This window comes from Oncorhynchus kisutch, linkage group LG13 (assembly GCF_002021735.2).
Source record: "Oncorhynchus kisutch isolate 150728-3 linkage group LG13, Okis_V2, whole genome shotgun sequence".
NCBI classification, from domain to species: domain Eukaryota; kingdom Metazoa; phylum Chordata; class Actinopteri; order Salmoniformes; family Salmonidae; genus Oncorhynchus; species Oncorhynchus kisutch.
Window position 1 is genome coordinate 10,790,926 of NC_034186.2, and position 18,806 is coordinate 10,809,731.

The following is an 18,806-nucleotide window of genomic DNA, read 5'->3' on the forward strand; positions in this document are numbered from 1 at the left end:
CAATTCTTGAATCATTCATCCATTTTCCAACAGGGAGACGATATAACAGTCATCCTTCCTGTAGCAATGACTCTCCTATCTAGGGTCATCAGACAGAATACAGTGCAGTGTGGTTCTGCAACCTCACTGACTGAGTTGTTCACCCTGCTGGGGAAAAAAACAGATTAGTCCAGCATAAATTTCAAGCTGGTCCATGCTGGTCTAGCTAGTTAGGCTGGCCCAGTAGCTGGTCGAGCTGGTGACCAAACTGGTCCAGCTGCTCAAGATTAAGATCACTTAATTGGTCAATTACACACAACGTCCAACTGAAATGTGACTTCTGCTCTTAACTCAAACCCTCCAAAAGACACACATACATAGAGTTATAGTTTGAGAGAGGTGCTGAGGGCTGCCACACTGAGAGCTGATGTTCTGAGGGGTTAAGTACCTTGCTCAAGGGCACAACGGCATTTAGGTTTTAATACCAGCTCACATCTTGCTAGGATTTGAAGTGGCTTTCCTCCGGTTGGTGGCTCGCCTCTCTAACCAATAGGCTACCTCACATCTTCTGACTAGCATGATCTATTGACTATCTGACTATCTGACTATCTATCTCTCTATCTCTCTGTCTCTCTGTCTATCTCACTATCTATCTGTCTCGCTATCTCTCTCTCTGTCTCTCTCTCTATCTATCTGTCTCTCTATCTCCCTATCTATCTGTCTCTCTATCTCCCTATCTATCTGTCTCTCTATCTCCCTATCTATCTATCTCTCTATCTCTCTGTCTATCTCTCTATCTGTCTGTCTCTCTATCTCTCTATCTGTCACGTGTGCTCCCTCTCCGGCCTCTAGGTCACCAGGCTGCTCGTTATGGTGCACACCTGTCACCATCGTTACGCGCATCAGTGCATTATGACACTCACCTGGACTCCATCACCTCATTGATTACCTGCCCTATATATGTCACTCCCTTTGGTTCCTTCCCCAGGTGTCATTGTTTCTGTTTCCTGTCTGTGAGTTGTTCAAGTTTCTTGTTTTGTTCATTAAATGATGCACTCCCTGAACTTGCTTCCCGACTCCCAGGGTACACAGAGTGTTTTTGTTTTGGAGGTGATGTTGGGTCCGGGTGTCAGAATCGAAGCTACCTAGGAGGCTTCAGCCGGTTTGTCGGATTTCCATACCTCAGCTTGATCGATAGGCTCCCATGCCTCAGCTTGATCGATAGGCTCCCATGCCTCAGCTTGATCGATAGGCTCCCATGCCTCAGCTTGATCGATAGGCTCCCATGCCTCAGCTGGATTGATAGGCTCCCATGCCTCAGCTGGCTCGAGAGGCTCCCATGCCTCAGCTGGCTCGAGAGGCTCCCATGCCTCAGCTGGCTCAATAGGCTCCCATGCCTCAGCTGGCTCGAGAGGCTCCCATGCCTCAGCTGGCTCGAGAGGCTCCCATGCCTCAGCTGGCTGAATAGGCTCCCATGCCTCAGCTGGCTGAATAGGCTCCCATGCCTCAGCTGGCTCAAGAGGCTCCCATGCCTCAGCTGGCTCGAGAGGCTCCCATACCTCAGCTGGCTCAATAGGCTCCCATGCCTCAGCTGGCTCGAGAGGCTCCCGTGCCTCAGCTTGCCTCAGCTGTCTCGAGAGGCTCCCATGCCTCAGCTGGCTCGAGAGGCTCCCATGCCTCAGCTGGCTCGAGAGGCTCCCATGCCTCAGCTGGCTCGAGAGACTCCCATGCCTCAGCTGGCTGAATAGGCTCCCATGCCTCAGCTGGCTCAAGAGGCTCCCATGCCTCAGCTGGCTCAAGAGGCTCCCATGCCTCAGCTGGCTCGAGAGGCTCCCGTGCCTCAGCTTGCCTCAGCTGTCTCGATAGGCTCCCATGCCTCAGCTGGATCGATAGGCTCCCATGCCTCAGCTGGATCGATAGGCTCCCATGCCTCAGCTGGCTCGAGAGGCTCCCATGCCTCAGCTGGCTCGAGAGGCTCCCATGCCTCAGCTGGCTCGAGAGGCTCCCGTGCCTCAGCTTGCCTCAGCTGTCTCGAGAGGCTCCCATGCCTCAGCTGGCTCGAGAGGCTCCCATGCCTCAGCTGGCTCGAGAGGCTCCCATGCCTCAGCTGGCTCGAGAGACTCCCATGCCTCAGCTGGCTGAATAGGCTCCCATGCCTCAGCTGGCTCAAGAGGCTCCCATGCCTCAGCTGGCTCAAGAGGCTCCCATGCCTCAGCTGGCTCGAGAGGCTCCCGTGCCTCAGCTTGCCTCAGCTGTCTCGATAGGCTCCCATGCCTCAGCTGGATCGATAGGCTCCCATGCCTCAGCTGGATCGATAGGCTCCCATGCCTCAGCTGGCTCGAGAGGCTCCCATGCCTCAGCTGGCTCGAGAGGCTCCCATGCCTCAGCTGGCTCGAGAGGCTCCCGTGCCTCGACCAAGGCAACCCGGGGAGGTCTCAGCCGGCTCATCAGGCTCCCGCGCTGAGGAGGGGATACTGTCACGTATGCTCTCTCCCCGGCCTCTAGGTCACCAGGCTGCTCGTTATGGCGCACACCTGTCACCATCGTTACGCACATCAGTGCATTATGACACTCACCTGGACTCCATCACCTCATTGATTACCTGCCCCTTATATGTCACTCCCTTTGGTTCCTTCCCCAGGTGTCATTGTTTCTGTTTCATGTTTGTGCGTTGTTCGTGTTTCTTGCTTTGTTCATTTGTTTATTAAATTATACGCTCCCTGAACTTCCCGACTCTCAGCGCACATCTATCCATCTATTCATCTATCCCTCGATCTATCTCTCGATCTCTCTATCTATCTCCTTATCTATCTATCTCCTTATCTATCTATCTCCCTATCTCCCTATCTATCTATCTATCTATCTATCTATCTATCTATCTATCTCCTTATCTATCTATCTCCTTATCTATCTATCTATCTCCCTATCTATCTATCCATCTATCCATCTATCTCTCTATCTATCTCCTTATCTATCTATCTCCCTATCTATCTATCTATCTATCTCTCGATCCATCTATCTCTCTATCTATCTCCCTATCTATCTATCTCCCTATCTATCTATCTATCTCCCTATCTATCTCTCTATCCATCTCCTTATCTATCTCCCTATCTCTCGATCCATCTAACCACGCCCATCATTATATTTCCCAGCATGCTCAGTTGCAATTCTACGGTTTGTTTTAATATCTGTGTTTTTGATTGATTCATAAATCTTATGCTACACAAAGATAACTAACATACATTTTTCTAAACTAATCCAATCTTAGTTGGACTTGTTGCACCCCTTACTGTTTAGGTGGTTTAGGTAGTCTTATTTATTCATCTTTCTAACCCTGGCAGTCCTTTTGAATGAAGATTGAGGGTGAATACAAGTTCAAATTGTTGGACATCCCCACTCTCTGGCTGGATTCCAATAGGAATTAAATATCACTTTACAAGCCAGCATAATGTGACTTGCAGGCCTGATGTGGCCACTGTATTAGGAAAACTAGGCCCTCAAAGTAAGGCCTTATGATTTCTGTATTCTATTGTCTTAAATAATTAAACACTGGTTTTGCTGGTGATCATCAAATGCTGGTACGCTGGTCACCAGCATACCAGCATCACTAGCATACCAGCATAAACTGGTCACGAGCATAACAGCATCACCAGCCTACCAGTATAAGGTGGTCACCAGCATATCAGCATCACTAGCATACCAGCATATACTGGTCACCAGCGTAACAGCATCAAAGTTTCCAAAACACAACGGTCTGGTGTATGCAGGTTTTTTTCAGCAGTGTAGGCATGCCAAGACAGTTAGTTAACACAACTGACCTCACAGCCCTCAGACAAGCAGCAAAACATGCCTTTATGCAACACAATTCATGTTTCGTCAAAAGAAGGCAGAGTTCGAGGGTTGGATTCCTCTGACGTCACGTTCAACAGTTCACTTTTAAGCTCACCTTGTCACATCTAAGTCACACATCAACACAGCTGTTTGGGTGTATCTGGATTAACTCGTTGACAGTAACAGGAAAAGGTGAACACTGAACACTGAACCAAGAGGAAGTTGATCAAGGAGCAATGAGGTGAAACTACAGCTACTATCTTTCATGGGTTTATGATTATTCTGCTTTTTTTGTAGATTCTTTATTTAGCCAGGTTCTCCCACTAATGTCAACAGACCTCTTTCACAAGGGAGACCTGGCTAAAGGCGTCAGCATGCTTTAATTGATTTTAGGAGAACTCAAGAAATCTGTCATTAATTTTGGCGTTTTTGCCGAGGAGATCTAGCAATTTGACCTCTAACTGGGATCTTTGGTGCAGTATTTCTCAATGAAAAAAATGTGCATGAAAACGAGACGTCTCTCATTGAATGACAACAAAAACGTATTGAAGAATCCCTAATGTGAACCAATCACAGATGAAGGGGCGTAGACTTCGGCTTCAAATCAAATCAAATCAAAGTTTATTTGTCAGGTTCGCCGAATACAACAGGTGTAAATCTTACAGTGAAATGCTATCTTACAGGCTCTAACCAATGGTGTCAAAAAAGGGTATGTGTGTGTGTGTGTGTGTGTGTGTGTGTGTGTGTGTGTGTGTGTGTGTGTGTGTGTAGGTAAGTAAAGAAATAAAACAACAGTAGAAAGGCATTTGAAAAAAGAGTAGCAAGGCTCTATACAGACACCTGTTAGTCAGTCTTATTGAGGTAGTATGTACATGTAGGTATCGTTAAAGTGACTGTGCATATATGATGAACAGAGATTAGCAGAAGCATAAAAAGAGGGGTTGGAGTGTGGTGGGACACAATGCAGATAGCCTGGTTAGCCAATGTGCGGGAGCACTGGTTGGTCGGGCCAATTGAGGTAGTATGTACATGAATGTATAGTTATTGACTATGCATATAAGATAGACAGAGAGTAGCAGCAGCGTAAAAGAGGGGTTGGGAACACAATGCAAATAGTCCGGGTAACCATTTGGTTACCTGTTCAGGAGTCTTATGGCTTGGGGGTAAAAACTGTTAAGATCCTTTTTGTCCTAGACTTGACACTCCGGTACCGCTTGCCATGCGGTAGTAGAGAGAACAGTCTATGACTGGGGTGGCTGGGGTCTTTGACAATTTTCAGGGCCTTCCTCTGATACTGCCTGGTGTAGAGGTCCTGGATGGCAGGCAGCTTTGTCCAAGTAATGTACTGGGCCGTAAGCATTACCCTCTGAAGTGCCTTGCGGTCAGAGGCCGAGCAATTGCTGTACCAGGCAGTGATGCAACTCTCGATGTTGCAGCTGTAGAACCTTTTGAGGATGCAAATTTGGACCCATGCCAAATCTTTTTTAGTTTCCTGAGGGGGAATAGGCTTTGCCGTGCCCTCTTCACGACTGTCTTGGTGTGTTTGGACCAATCTAGTTTGTTGTTGATGTGGACACCAAGGAATTTGAAGCTCTCAACCTGCTCCACTACAGCCCCGTTGATGAGAATGGGGACGTGCTCGGTGCTCCTTTTCCTGTAGTCCACAATCATCTCCTTAGTCTTGGTTACATTGAGGGATAGGTTGTTATTCTGGCACTACCCGGCCAGGTCTCTGACCTCCTCCTTATAGGCTGTCTCGTCGTTGTCGGTGATCAGGCCTACCACTGTTGTGTCGTCAGCAAACTTAATGATGGTGTTGGAGTCGTGCCTGGCCATGCAGTCGTGGGTGAACAGGGAGAACAGGAGGGGACTGAGCATGCACCCCTGGGGAGCTCCAGTGTTGAGGATCAGAGTGGCAGATGTGTTGCTACCTACCCTCACCACCTGGGGGCGGCCCGTCAGGAAGTCCAGGATACAGTTGCAGAGGGAGGTGTTTAGTCCCAGGATCCTTAGCTTTTTGATGAGCTTTGAGGGTACTATGGTGTTGAACGCTGAGCAGCAGTCAATGAACAGCATTCTCACATAGGTGTTCCTTTTGTCCAGGTGGGAAAGGGCAGTGTGGAGTGCAATAGAGATTGCATCATCTGTGGATCTGTTTAGGCAGTATGCAAATTGGAGTGGGTCTAGGATTTCTGGGATAATGGTGTTGATGTGAGCCATTACCAGTGCTACGGGTCTGTAGTCATTTAGGCAGATTGCCTTTGTGTTCTTGGGCACAGGGACTATGGTGGTCTGCTTGAAGCATGTTGGTATTACAGACTTAATCAGGGACATGTTGAAAATGTCAGTGAAAACACCTGCCAGTTGGTCAGCACATGCCCGGAGCACACGTCCTGGTAATCCGTTTGGCCCCTCAGCCTTGTGTATGTTGATCTGTTTAAAGGTCTTACTCATGTTGGCTACGGAGAGTGTGATCACACAGTCGTCTGGAACAGCTGATGTTCTCATGCATGCCTCAGTGTTGCTTGCCTCGAAGCGAGCATAGAAGTGATTTAGCTCGTCTGGTAGGCTCGTGTCACTGTGCTTCCCTTTGTAGTCTGTTATAGTTTGCAAGCCCTGCCACATCCGACGAGCATCGGAGCCGGTGTAGTATGATTCAATCTTACAACTGTATTGTCTTTGCCTGTTTGATGGTTCGTCGCAGGGCATAGCGGGATTTTTTGTAAGCATCTGGGTTCGAGTCCCGCACCTTGAAAGCGGCAGCTCTATCCTTTAGCTCAGTGCGAATGTTGCCTGTAATCCATGGCTTCTGGTTGGGGTATGTACGTACAGTCACTGTGGGGACGACGTCCTCGATGCACTTATTGATAAAGCCAGTAACTGATGTGGTGTACTCCTCAATGCCATCGGAAGAATCCCGGAACTTGTTCCAGTTTGTTTGACCCGAGTCACTGGTGCTTCCTGCTTTAATTTTTGCTTGTAAGCAGGAATCAGGAGGATAGAGTTGTGGTTGGATTTATCAAATGGATGGTGAGGGTGAGCTTTGTACGTGTCTCTGGGTGTGGAGTACAGGTGATCTAGAATAGTCACGAAAAGTATAGCTGAGAACTCTTTAGGCAAGGTCTGTGGCCTGCAGTTTATCACAATATACTCAACTTCAGGCGAGCAAAATCTTGAGACTTCCTTAGATTTCGTGCACCAGCTGTTGTTTACAAATATGCACAGACCGCCCCCCTCATCTTACGACTTGTGCTGTTCTATCTTGCCGGTGCAGCGTGTATCCTTCTAGCTGAATATCCATGTCATCATTCAGCCACGATTCTGTGAGGCATAGGATATTACTGTTTTTTATGTCCCGTTGGCAGGATATTCGTGATTGTACCTCGTCTAGTTTATTGTCCAATGATTGCACGTTGGTGAGTAATATTGACGGTAACTGCAGCTTTCCTAGTTGTCTTCTGCGGGTCCGGACGAGGCATCCGGCTCTTCGTCCTCTGCGGGTCCGGACGAGGCATCCGGCTCTTCGTCCTCTGCTGGTCCGGACGAGGCATCCGGCTCTTCGTCCTCTGCGGGTCCAGACGAGGCATCCGGCTCTTCGTCCTCTGCGGGTCCAGACGAGGCATCCGGCTCTTCGTCCTCTGCGGGTCCGGACGAGGCATCCGGCTCTTCGTCCTCTGCGTCGCTTCCTTTTGCGAATGATTGGGATGTCTGCCCTGTGGGTTGTTAGGAGAATATCGTGTGAGTCCTGCTTGCTGCTGTTGTTGTTGTTGGCTTGACTCCAGAAAAAAAATTGTGTGCCCGCAACAGCCGAAAAAACCCACACTGGTGTCCAGAATATCATCACAAAAAAATGTTGTCACAATATATGCATAAACTCTTCCGAACTGTTCCGGCTGGGAAGCATGTGGACGCCTTAAGACGGCAGGCCATTTGGGTAACAACAAAACCTCACTACTATTAACCTAAAGATTAGCATGGCTGAAAGTGGCTGGAAATGGCTAAAATGGTTGGAACATGGACTGGAAATTATTTTCCAATGTTGGGTCCAGTAAGCCTGTTCAACCTGTAATCAACCTGTAATCAACCTCCCTGTAAGCAGAGCATCATTGTGTAGCTAAATGTCTCTACCTATTTGATCTCTATTTTCTCCCTCTACAAGAAACTTGAAAATCACTGCCAGACATGGATACACCCCCCCCCCTTCTCCCATCCCTCCATCCTAGACCCAGTTACTCCACTCGGCTGGCACCACCGTATCAAGTTCAGGCCTTCTTTCACACACAGGCAGTGACATGAGGGAGGCTGTGACATCACAAATCTGCACCGGTCACCACAGGTCAGATGATATCCCATTATCCAATCATTACAAAGCAGAGAGCACAGACAGACAGAGAATGGAATCACCACCCCCGCCAGGTCACAATCAGGACAGACCAACTCTCAGAAGCTCCAGATGAGACAGAGGCTGTGTCCCAAATGGAACCATATAACCTATGAAGTGCGTTGGTCAAAAGTAGTGCTCTACGGAATATGGTGCGATTTGGGACACAACCCAAGAGTATACAGCCCAGGTTGCAGGAGAAAACACAGAGACTGTGAGGATGGAGACATGGCTGGTTTATGTAGAAAACACAACAAGTCTGCATGATGTTCCAAAGTGACATTAAACTTAGACCAGTGTAAACCTACCTAGACTACAGCTCTTGGTCTACAAACTGCTGAAACAGTAACACAAAAAAGGAGAAGAAAAACCGTGAGAGGAGAAAAAAGGATGGATACTACTTTACAAAGGAGTCCCCAGCACCATCTACACCATCATCACCTCTCTGATGATTCCACCACCAGCTGATGCTCTTTCATCTACACCATCATCACCTCTCTGATGATTCCACCACCAGCTGGCAGCATCAGAGCAGCAACTACAGGAAACACAGGGTCCAGCACCCAACTAAAGGAAACACAGGGTCCAGCACCCAACTACAGGAAACACAGGGTCCAGAACACAACTACAGGAAACACAGGGTCCAGCACCCAACTACAGGAAACACAGGGTCCAGCACCGAACTACAGGCAACACAGGGTCCAGCACCCAACTACAGGCAACACAGGGTCCAGCACCCAACTACAGGAAACACAGGGTCCAGCACCCAACTACAGGAAACACAGGGTCCAGAACCCAACTACAGGAAACACAGGGTCCAGAACCCAACTACAGGAAACACAGGGTCCAGCACCGAACTACAGGCAACACAGGGTCCAACACCCAACTACAGGCAACACAGGGACCAGCACCCAACTACAGGCAACACAGAGTCCAGCAACACAGGGTCCAGAACCCACCCACAGGCAACACAGGGTCCAGCACCTACAGGCATCACAGGGTCCAGCACCCACCTACAGGCAACACAGGGTCCAGCACCTACAGGCAACACAGGGTCCAGCACCAAACTACAGGAAACACAGGGTCCAGCACCCAACTACAGGCAACACAGGGTCCAGCACCCTGTTCACATTATAGACCTGTAGATCTCTGGTCATCACAACACCTAATACACACTCACACACACACACACGCACACACACAGAGGAACGTCCTGTATCTGTTCCGTATACTATTGTATGTTTCCTCCGTATCACTGTAAGTGAGCCTCATTGGCACCTTGTTTTGAAAGAGTCCACTGCCAGAGTGGAAGTGTCGAAGTGGTAATGCTACAATGAATCTCTGACACAAGCCTTCCGCCACTATACTGTATCAGCAGCATTCTAACAGTGGAAATAGCTCTCTCCAAAGGCCTGTATAAACACAACCCCTCTGCTTCAGTCAAATTACTTGAAAAGTATGTTCTGTCTCCCTGTCGCTCCGTCCCGTCTCTCTCGTTCTCTTCCTCTCTCTCTCTCTCTCTCTCTCTCTCTCTCTCTCTCTCTCTCTGTCTCTCTCTCTCTCTGTCTCTTTCTCTCTCTGTCTCTTTCTCTCTCTCTCTTCCTCTCTATCGCTCTCTCTCTCCCTCTCTCTATCTCTCTCTCTCTCTCTCTCTCTCTCTCTGTCTCTCTCTCTCGCGCTTCCTCTCTCTCTCACTCTATCTCTCTCCCCCTGGTCTCGTCTCTCTCTCTCTCTCTCTCTCTCTCTCTCTCTCTCTCTGTCTCTCTCCCTCTCAATTTAATTCAATTCAAAGGGCTTTATTGGCATGGGAAACATGTGTTTACAATGCCAAAGCAAGTGAAATAGATAATAAACAAAAGTGAGAAGACACAAAACAACATCTCTCTCTCTCCCTCTCTCTCTCTCTCTCTCTCTCTGCAGGGTGGAATAAAGGGGGGCTTCCTGAGTGTTCTTCACACACAAATCTGACCCCAATATCTCAGCACCCCCACCACACACACACACCCTCCAGTCCCATGTTTACTGTGGCAGATTGCACTGTAAATAGTGGGGGCTCTGGGCTCCGATTCAAAGACAGCCAAATCAAACAGGAGGCACTTCCTTATCAGCGAGTAGGATGGAAAACAGAGAAAATGTATGCACATCCACCTGGAACCACTTCCGAATAAGAAACCCTGTAAAAATAAAGCTGTGTCTCTTCAGTGGGATGGGGATGAAATGTCAAACACAGGTAGGGCATAAGTTTACAGGCATACTGCTGCACCGTGGGCGTCTGTGTTGGCAGTGAAGGACATACAGTCAGCTCCAAAAGCATTGGGACAGTGACACATTTTTTGTTGTTTTTGCTCAGTACTCCAGCACTTTGGGTTTGCATTTCTTGGGGGTATGATATTTATGCATCTGTAACTTTCTCACTCATCATTAATCACGATTCAGGACTATCCATAACAGTGGAGGCTGCTGAGGGGAGGACAACCCCCAACTCATTGGGGCGGCAGCGTAGCCTAGTGGTTAGAGCGTTGGACTAGTAACCGGAAGGTTGCAAGTTCAAACCCCCGAGCTGACAAGGTACAAATCTGTCGTTCTGCCCCTGAACAGGCAGTTAACCCACTGTTCCTAGGCCGTCATTGAAAATAAGAATTTGTTCTTAACTGACTTGCCTAGTTAAATAAAGGTAAATAAAATAACCAGGAGTGCATCCTCCTCAATTAAGGTGCCACCAACCTCCTGTCCTCTGTAATCATGGTAGCATGCACATTAATGTAGAAGTGTTTCGAAACATATTCTATTCTTATTTACAGAAAAGTGACTCCAAAATGACACAATACATTATTTACCAGTAATTTCTATTGGACACAAAATAATCCGAAACAAAAACAAACAGAAAATGCATCCAACATTGATTAGTTTAATAAACATCAGTGAATTTGTCCCATAACTTTTGGTCACCTAAAATGGGGGGACTATGTACAAAAAGGGTTGTAATTTCTAAACGGTTCACCAGATATGGATGAAAATACCTTCAAATTAAAGTTGACACTCTGCACTTTAACCTCATAGTCATTGTATCATTTACAATCCAAAGTGCTGGAGTACAGAGCCAAAACAACTAAACATTTGTCACTTTCCCAATAGTTTTGGAGCTTATTCTCTCTCCCGCGCAAGTTAGCAAGTCGGACCACAAGTCAGAGACCACTATGATGATAAACCTAATGCGTTTGACAGATCCCTTTTGTCTTCTTCTAATGCCTCTTAAGGGGAAAGTAATCCAAAAATAACCAGATTACTTTACTGAGTTTGGGTAATCCAAAAGTTAATTTACTGATAATTTTTGGGACAGGTAATTAGTAATTGTAACAGATTACATTTAAAAAGTAATTGACCCAACCCTGGCTATACAACCTGATGGAGTATGTGTTATTTGATGGCTGCATGATACTTCATCAGTCGTATGGAAAAGGACCAGAGGTTTAGTTGTTCTTCAAAGGCACGCACTAATTGAATCAGTCATTTGGAATATTTGTATATTCTGTGCATACCTCACTTTCAACTATTTATTTTTCTTGGCCCAGAGGCTCGATTGAGGCGTTATACAAAAATGCTTAAAGAATTTGACATGCTGATTTAAGCATAGGAGCAACACACATCTGGAATACTGCTCTCAGTCACCACGGATCCCCTCTCTCTCTCTCTCTCTCTCTCTCTATCTCTCGTCTATCTCTCCTCTTTCTCTCCTCTCTCTCTCTCTCTCTCCTCTTTCTCTCTCTATCTCTCCTCTTTCTCTCTCTCTCTCTCCTCTTTCTCTCTCTCTATCTCTCTTCTCTCACTCTTTCTCTCGTCTATCTCTCGTCTTTCACTCTCTCTCTCCTCTTTCTCTCTCTCTCTCTCCTCTTTCTCTCTCTATCTCTCCTCTTTCTCTCTCTCTTTCTCCTCTTTCTCTCTCTATCTCTCTTCTCTCACTCTTTCTCTCGTCTATCTCTCTAACTCTATTCTCTTTCCTCTCTCGCTTCTTTTTCCTCTCTCTCTCTCTCCTCTCTCTCTCTCTCTCTCTATCTCCTCTCTGTCAGTTGGTTGGTTTAGTAACAGTAGGATGATGATGCTCTGAAATGATAACCAGATATTGTGTGTGTGCATCTTGAAAGACATTCCTGTGCTCTCAGAGGAGGATAGCAGGATGGAAAATCTATTTGGCACAGAAGGTCCAGAAACAATTTCTATGTCAGATCCAGGTTTGGTGTATTAGAGGTCTGGAAAACGAAATGCTCTCTCTCTGCCTTTCTCTCTCTCTCTCTCTCTCTCTCTCTCTCTCTCTCTCTCTCTCTCGTCTCTCTCTCTGTCTGTCTGTCTGTCTGTCTGTCTGTCTGTCTGTCGTCTGTCTGTCTGTCTGTCTGTCTGTCTGTCTGTCTGTCTGTCTGTCTGTCTGTCTGTCTGTCTGTCTGTCTGTCTGTCTGTCTGTCTGTCTGTCTGTCTGTCTGTCTCTCTCTCTCTCTCTCCTCTCTCTCTCTCTCTCTCTTTAACTATCTCTCTCTCTGTCTTTAACAAGCTCTCACCCAAGCACTCACAGCAGCCCCTCACGTTATGGACTGTTTGCTGGCCACTGTGTTGTTGACTGAGCCCCCACCCCCCACTAAGGCCCGCATCACACAACACAAGTCCCTGACAACGGCTTTTGTTGACGATGTACAAGCTAGATGAGTGAATGGTTCTCCCTATTCACAGCTCATAATGACAGACTCAAACATACGCTAACACACTTTGCCCTCTGTTTTTGGAAAATAAAACCTCACGCAGTGTTAGGATCCCCCCCAAAAGTGTCTAATATATATGGATATGTCATATAGACAATTAGTTGGTGTGAAGTATGTGTGCAGAGTTCAATGCCCTGTCAACTCGCATCTATTCCTCTGACTACATGACACTGGCCTCTTCCGTGTCTAATTTTTACACTTTTCACAGTAAACATAAGGTAGGGCTGCCACATTACAGTGTGATTTTGTGCCTGAAAGGTAATCGCCCTAAACACACTAACTCAAACGGAATGCTAATGATAGTGAATGCGGAGCTGAACATCTGTATGCGGCGACAGGGAGACAGTGACCCGACGCAGCCTGCGCTGACGTGTGAAGACATTACGCATTCAGAGCCCAGAGTGTGGGTAAACTATTACATTTCTCACGTTTCTGACGACGATGTCTGTTTTTGTTCCAAAGCAGGTCTATTCGTGTAGGTTAGACTAGGCCTATATGTACACATATAAAACAGCTGTATTGTACCACTTACAATAGCAGAGAATTGCAAATACTTCGTTGCGTAAAAAAATCGTTCACAAAAGCGTGTAAATGAAATGCACAACGATATTGTATATTATTAACCAAAGTGCCATTGCACAGCAAACAGTTGCAAAAATAAAGGTGTTATTCAGATGAGACAGAGAGAGCATGTTCTTCATGTACACATCATAAATCATTCTTATTTATATTACATGTTTTAATGATTGCAGATCAACGCAGCTTTTCTTACCCGGGTCGTGGAAGGGAACCAATGCATAGTTGTAGAGGGGTCTCTTTGTTCTACTCTGCGACATCTCCAAAATCTTGGATGCCCCTTCAATAACCTGCACGAGATCATCGTACATGGAGCCGGTGACATCAAAGACGAACGCCAGGGTGGACGCTCCTTCTGGGATCTCCTCTTTTGTCCCCTCGGTCCCCGTGTTCTGCCCGGAGGACACAGCCACCAGGAGAAGTACCTGCACAAGCAACAATGGCACACGCTTGATGCCCATTTTCAGACCGAACGGTCTATGACGTGTCGCCAACAAAGTTGTAATAGTTTGTGTCTCCGCTCAGAACCTCAGGATGAATATTGAGGTAAAGGGAGAGACATTGGCTCGCTAAAAACAGTAACAAGATAGTGATGAAAAAGCCAATATTGTCTTCCTTTTTTTTAAAGGAGAAAAACGGTGGAAAAGTTTAGATGCTGTCAAAGATGCTCTCGCTCCCTTCAATGTGACCTCCACCGTCCTTTTGGACCTTCTGAGCTTATCACACTCTTGTTCTGAAGTTTGAAGGAGCTCACACTCTTGTTCTGAAGTTATGAAGGAGCTCAGTTCAGCTGCCGTGTCGGGAGCTCTTGTCCAAACTCTGCAAGTCCCCTTCTCAAAGCTTCTCAAGAGAAGAAAGGCTCAAGGCAAATTGACTCCTTACAGAATAGCTGCCTTCTGATTGGAGCAGTGGGTTTTGGGAACCCTGCCTGGGATGGGACCCTGTGCATTAAGACATAGCGGTAGGCTATACTTGAATTATACAGTAGACACGCGACAAGACATGCAAAGAGAAACACATTTGTTTCATATTGAAATAGTAGGCCTGCATGGAAAAAGTACTGTGGCCAACAGAATGAAATGGAATTGATAACACAATAGTATGTATACATGTACAATCAGTTTATTAATTTACCCTAACTCGATCATAACATAACCCAAACTAAGGTTGTATTCCATTAATTAGACTATGTTTTCATTGTCATTGGATTCTTTGTAAACTAACAATGTAGACTATAGTTTCGAAATATGTTACAAAAAAACAGTAATTTCCACTTCATGCAGGAATAACCGTGGGAAAGGAGAAGTCCAGGAGGTGCTTCAGCACCCCTTGATAAATTACAATCATTTAGACTAAATCAATTTAAAAAAAAAAAAATCCCCAAAATAAAATAATTCAAAATACATCATCAGAGAGCATCATTTAGCCACAGCGGATCAATAACATCTAACAAATGGCTGTGAATGCAGTTTTATCACATGCACTAAGCCTCCAGTTGGGAAGGCCACAATTTGGGAAGCACACAGGCCAAATAAATAACAGCTTGTTACATTGTGGCCATAGACATACAGTATAATCCACATACAGGTCATTAGGAAAGTATTCAGACCCCTTGACTTTTTTCCACATGTTGTTACATTACAGCCTTGTTCTAAAATTGATTGAATATTTTCCCCTCAACAATCTACACACAATAGCCCATAATTTTATTTTATCTTTATTTAACTAGGCAAGTCAGTTAAGAACAAATTCTTATTTTCAATGACGGCCTCGGAACAGTGGGTTAACTGCCTGTTCAGGGGCAGAACGACAGCTCGGGGACATGTCAGCTCGGGGATTTGAACTTGCAACCTTCCAGTTACTAGTCCAGGGAGGGAGGCTACCCTGCCGCCCCAATGACATCACAATACCCCATAATGACATCACAATACCGCATAATGACATCACAATACCCCATAATGACATCACAATACCGCATAATGACATCACAATACCCCATAATGACATCACAATACCGCATAATGACATCACAATACCCCATAATGACATCACAATACCGCATAATGACATCACAATACCGCATAATGACATCACAATACCGCATAATGACATCACAATACCGCATAATGACATCACAATACCGCATAATGACATCACAATACCGCATAATGACATCACAATACCGCATAATGACATCACAATACCGCATAATGACATCACAATACCGCATAATGACATCACAATACCGCATAATGACATCACAATACCGCATAATGACATCACAATACCGCATAATGACATCACAATACCGCATAATGACATCACAATACCGCATAATGACAATGCAAAAACAGGTTATTCGAAATGTTTGAACATTTTTTTTTTTTTTAAAGCTGAAATATCACATTTACATAAGTATTCAGACCTTTTACTCAGTACTTTGTTGAAGCACCTTTGCAGGGATTACAGCCTCGAGTCTTCTTGGGTATGACGCTACAAGCTTGGCACACCTGGGGAGTTTCTCCCATTCTTCTCTGCAGATCATCTAAAACTCTGTCAGGTTGGATGGAGAGCGTCACTGCACAGATATTTTCAGGTCTCTCCAGAGATGTTCGATCAGGTTTAAGTCTGAGTTCTGGCTGGGCCACTCAAGGACATTCAGAGCCTTGTCCCGAAGCCACTCCTGCGTTGTCGTGGATGTGTGCTTAGGGTCGTTGTCCTGTTGGAAGGTGAAATTCTGAGCAAACAGTACTGTTTTTCAAAGTGGTTTATCTTGAACTAGGGTATAGGCACAAGGACATTGGCCATCACCGGTGTGTAGCCCAGGCTTCATCTTCATCACTAGGTGAGCCAATGCCACTGGGATTGTTGTGGGAATGTTCTGTGCAACGTGTGAATATCGCAAGAATATTCTTGCAACATCCCAGACAACTCCCATAACTTAATGAAATGTTCTGGGAACCTTTAAAGAACGTAGAACAGGTGTTCTGTCATCTTTCTTAGAACATTAGAAGAAGGTCCTGTGCAATCTAACTTAAACATTGCATCAATGTCATCACAACAGAGCATATTTTGTGTTTTGTCTCTTCTGATGTACCCACACTGTTCTCACAACCTAATTAAAATGTCCCCAACCACTTCCTCAGCTTGCCAAACAAAGTGGTAGGGTCAGATGAAGAAATTACAGACTGTGCCTTAAATGTTTCTTATTTAGACCAATAGGCAAGGAAGTGACATACCGATTCTGTTTCATTGTTAGACTACTTGCTCCACTTGCGCCATCTAGAGCTGAGGACAGGAAATATTTAACTATTTGGACTCCTGGCTCCACTATACTGTATGTAGCCTACCAGGCGAGTTTAGGGTCATCACAACAGTGCTCTTGGAGTTAACCCCTCACCGCGGTTTGTAAGACACGATCTCCAGCACATTGATAAGTCTGTCTTTCGGTCGGTCTTTCTGTATATCTATCTGTCTGTCTGCCTGTTTGCCTGTCTTCCTGTCTGTCTGTCCAGTGTCAGGCCAACGGCAGTATGTGAGGACAGGTAGTGGTATGTGAGGACAGGTGGTGGTATGTGAGGACAGGTGGTGGTATGTGAGGACAGGTGGTGGTTTGTGAGGATAGGTGGTGGTATGTGAGGACAGGTGGTGGTATGTGAGGACAGGTAGTGGTATGTGAGGACAGGTGGTGGTATGTGAGGACAGGTGGTGGTATGTGAGGACAGGTGGTGGTATGTGAGGACAGGTAGTGGTATGTGCGGACAGGTAGTGGTATGTGAGGACAGGTAGTTGTATGTGAGGACAGGTGGGGGTATGTGAGGACAGGTGATAGTATGTGAGGACAGGTGGTGGTATGTGAGGACAGGTGGGGGTATGTGAGGACAGGTGGTGGTATGTGAGGACAGGTGTTGGTTTGTGAGGACAGGTAGGGGTATGTGATGACAGGTGTGGTATGTGAGGACAGGTAGTGGTATATGAGGACAGGTAGTGGTATGTGAGGACAGGTGGGGGTATGTGAGGACAGGTGTTAGGATGTGAGGACAGGTGGTAGTATGTGAGGACAGGTGCTGGTATGTGAGGACAGGTGGTGTTATGTGGAGACAGGTGGTGGTATGTGAGGACAGGTGGTGGTTTGTGAGGACAGGTGTTGTATGTGAGGACAGGTGATGGTTTGTGAGGACAGGTAATGGTATGTGAGGACAGGTGGTGGTATGTGAGGACAGGTAGTGGTTTGTGGGGACAGGTGGTGGTTTGTGAGGACAGGTGGTGGTTTGTGAGGACAGGAGGTGGTATGTGAGGACAGGTGAGGGTTTGTGGGGCTGGAAGGTGCCACACAGGGCCAGGAAGGGACTTAATACACATTGTAAGATATGGACAAGTGGCTTAAATTAGAGCCCCGGGGATTTACTGGGGCAGTGAAGTGGCAAGGAAGGGAGGAGGGAGGGAGGGCGGGCGGGAGGGAGGGCGGGAGGGAGGGAGGGAGGGGGAGAGACTGGAGGAGGGAGGGAGGGAGGGAGGGAGGGAGGGAGGGGAGGGAGGGAGGGAGGGAGGGAGGGGGGAGGGGGGAGGGGGGAGGGGGGAGGGAGGAGGAGAGACGGGAGGAGGAGAGACTGGAGGGAGGGAGGGAGGAGAGACTGGAGGGAGGGAGGGGAGACTGGAGGAGGGGGAGGGAGGGAAGAGGAGAGAAGGGAGGAGGGGAGGAGGAGAGACTGGAGGGAGGGAGGGAGGGAGGGAGGGAGGGAGGGAGGGAGGGAGGGAGGGAGGGAGGGAGGGAGGGAGGGAGGGAGGGAGGGAGGGAGGGAGGGAGGGAGGGAGGGAGGGAGGGGAGGGAGGAGGAGGGAGGAGGAGAGACTGGAAGGAGGGAGGAGGGGAGACGGGAGGAGGGGAGACGGGAGGAGGAGAGACTGGAGGAGGGGGAGGGAGGGAGGAGGAGAGACGGGAGGAGGGGAGGAGGAGAGACTGGAGGAGGGGGAGGGAGGGAGGCAGGAGGAGGGCGGAGGGAGGGAGGAGGAGAGACTGGAGGAGGGGGAGGGAGGGAGGGAGGGAGGGAGGGAGGGAGGGAGGGAGGGAGGGAGGGAGGGAGGGAGGGAGGGAGGGAGGGAGGGAGGGAGGGAGGGAGGGAGGGAGGGAGGGAGGGAGGGGGGGAGGAGGAGAGAGAAGAGATCAGAGCAGAGGACAGAGATAGAAAACTTGATAAGGCCAATTTCACAGCTCAGCTCATGCACATTTTTCATAAAAATGGTAAAGGAGACCAAGTCACTTGCAAAGGCCTACACAGTCTTCAGGATACA

General features: G+C 47.3%; 1 protein-coding gene across 1 annotated transcript in view; it reads right to left on the minus strand.

Moving 5' to 3' along the window:
- The window catches only part of hmcn1 (hemicentin 1), a 238,272-nt gene extending 223,924 nt beyond the window's left edge, over window positions 1-14,348 (minus strand). The window contains exon 1 of the mRNA XM_031838031.1: window positions 13,712-14,348. Within this exon, the coding sequence (XP_031693891.1) occupies window positions 13,712-13,976 (265 nt within the window). The 5' untranslated portion in view covers window positions 13,977-14,348. The remainder of the gene's footprint in view (window positions 1-13,711) is intronic.
- Window positions 14,349-18,806: the final 4,458 nt, after the last annotated feature.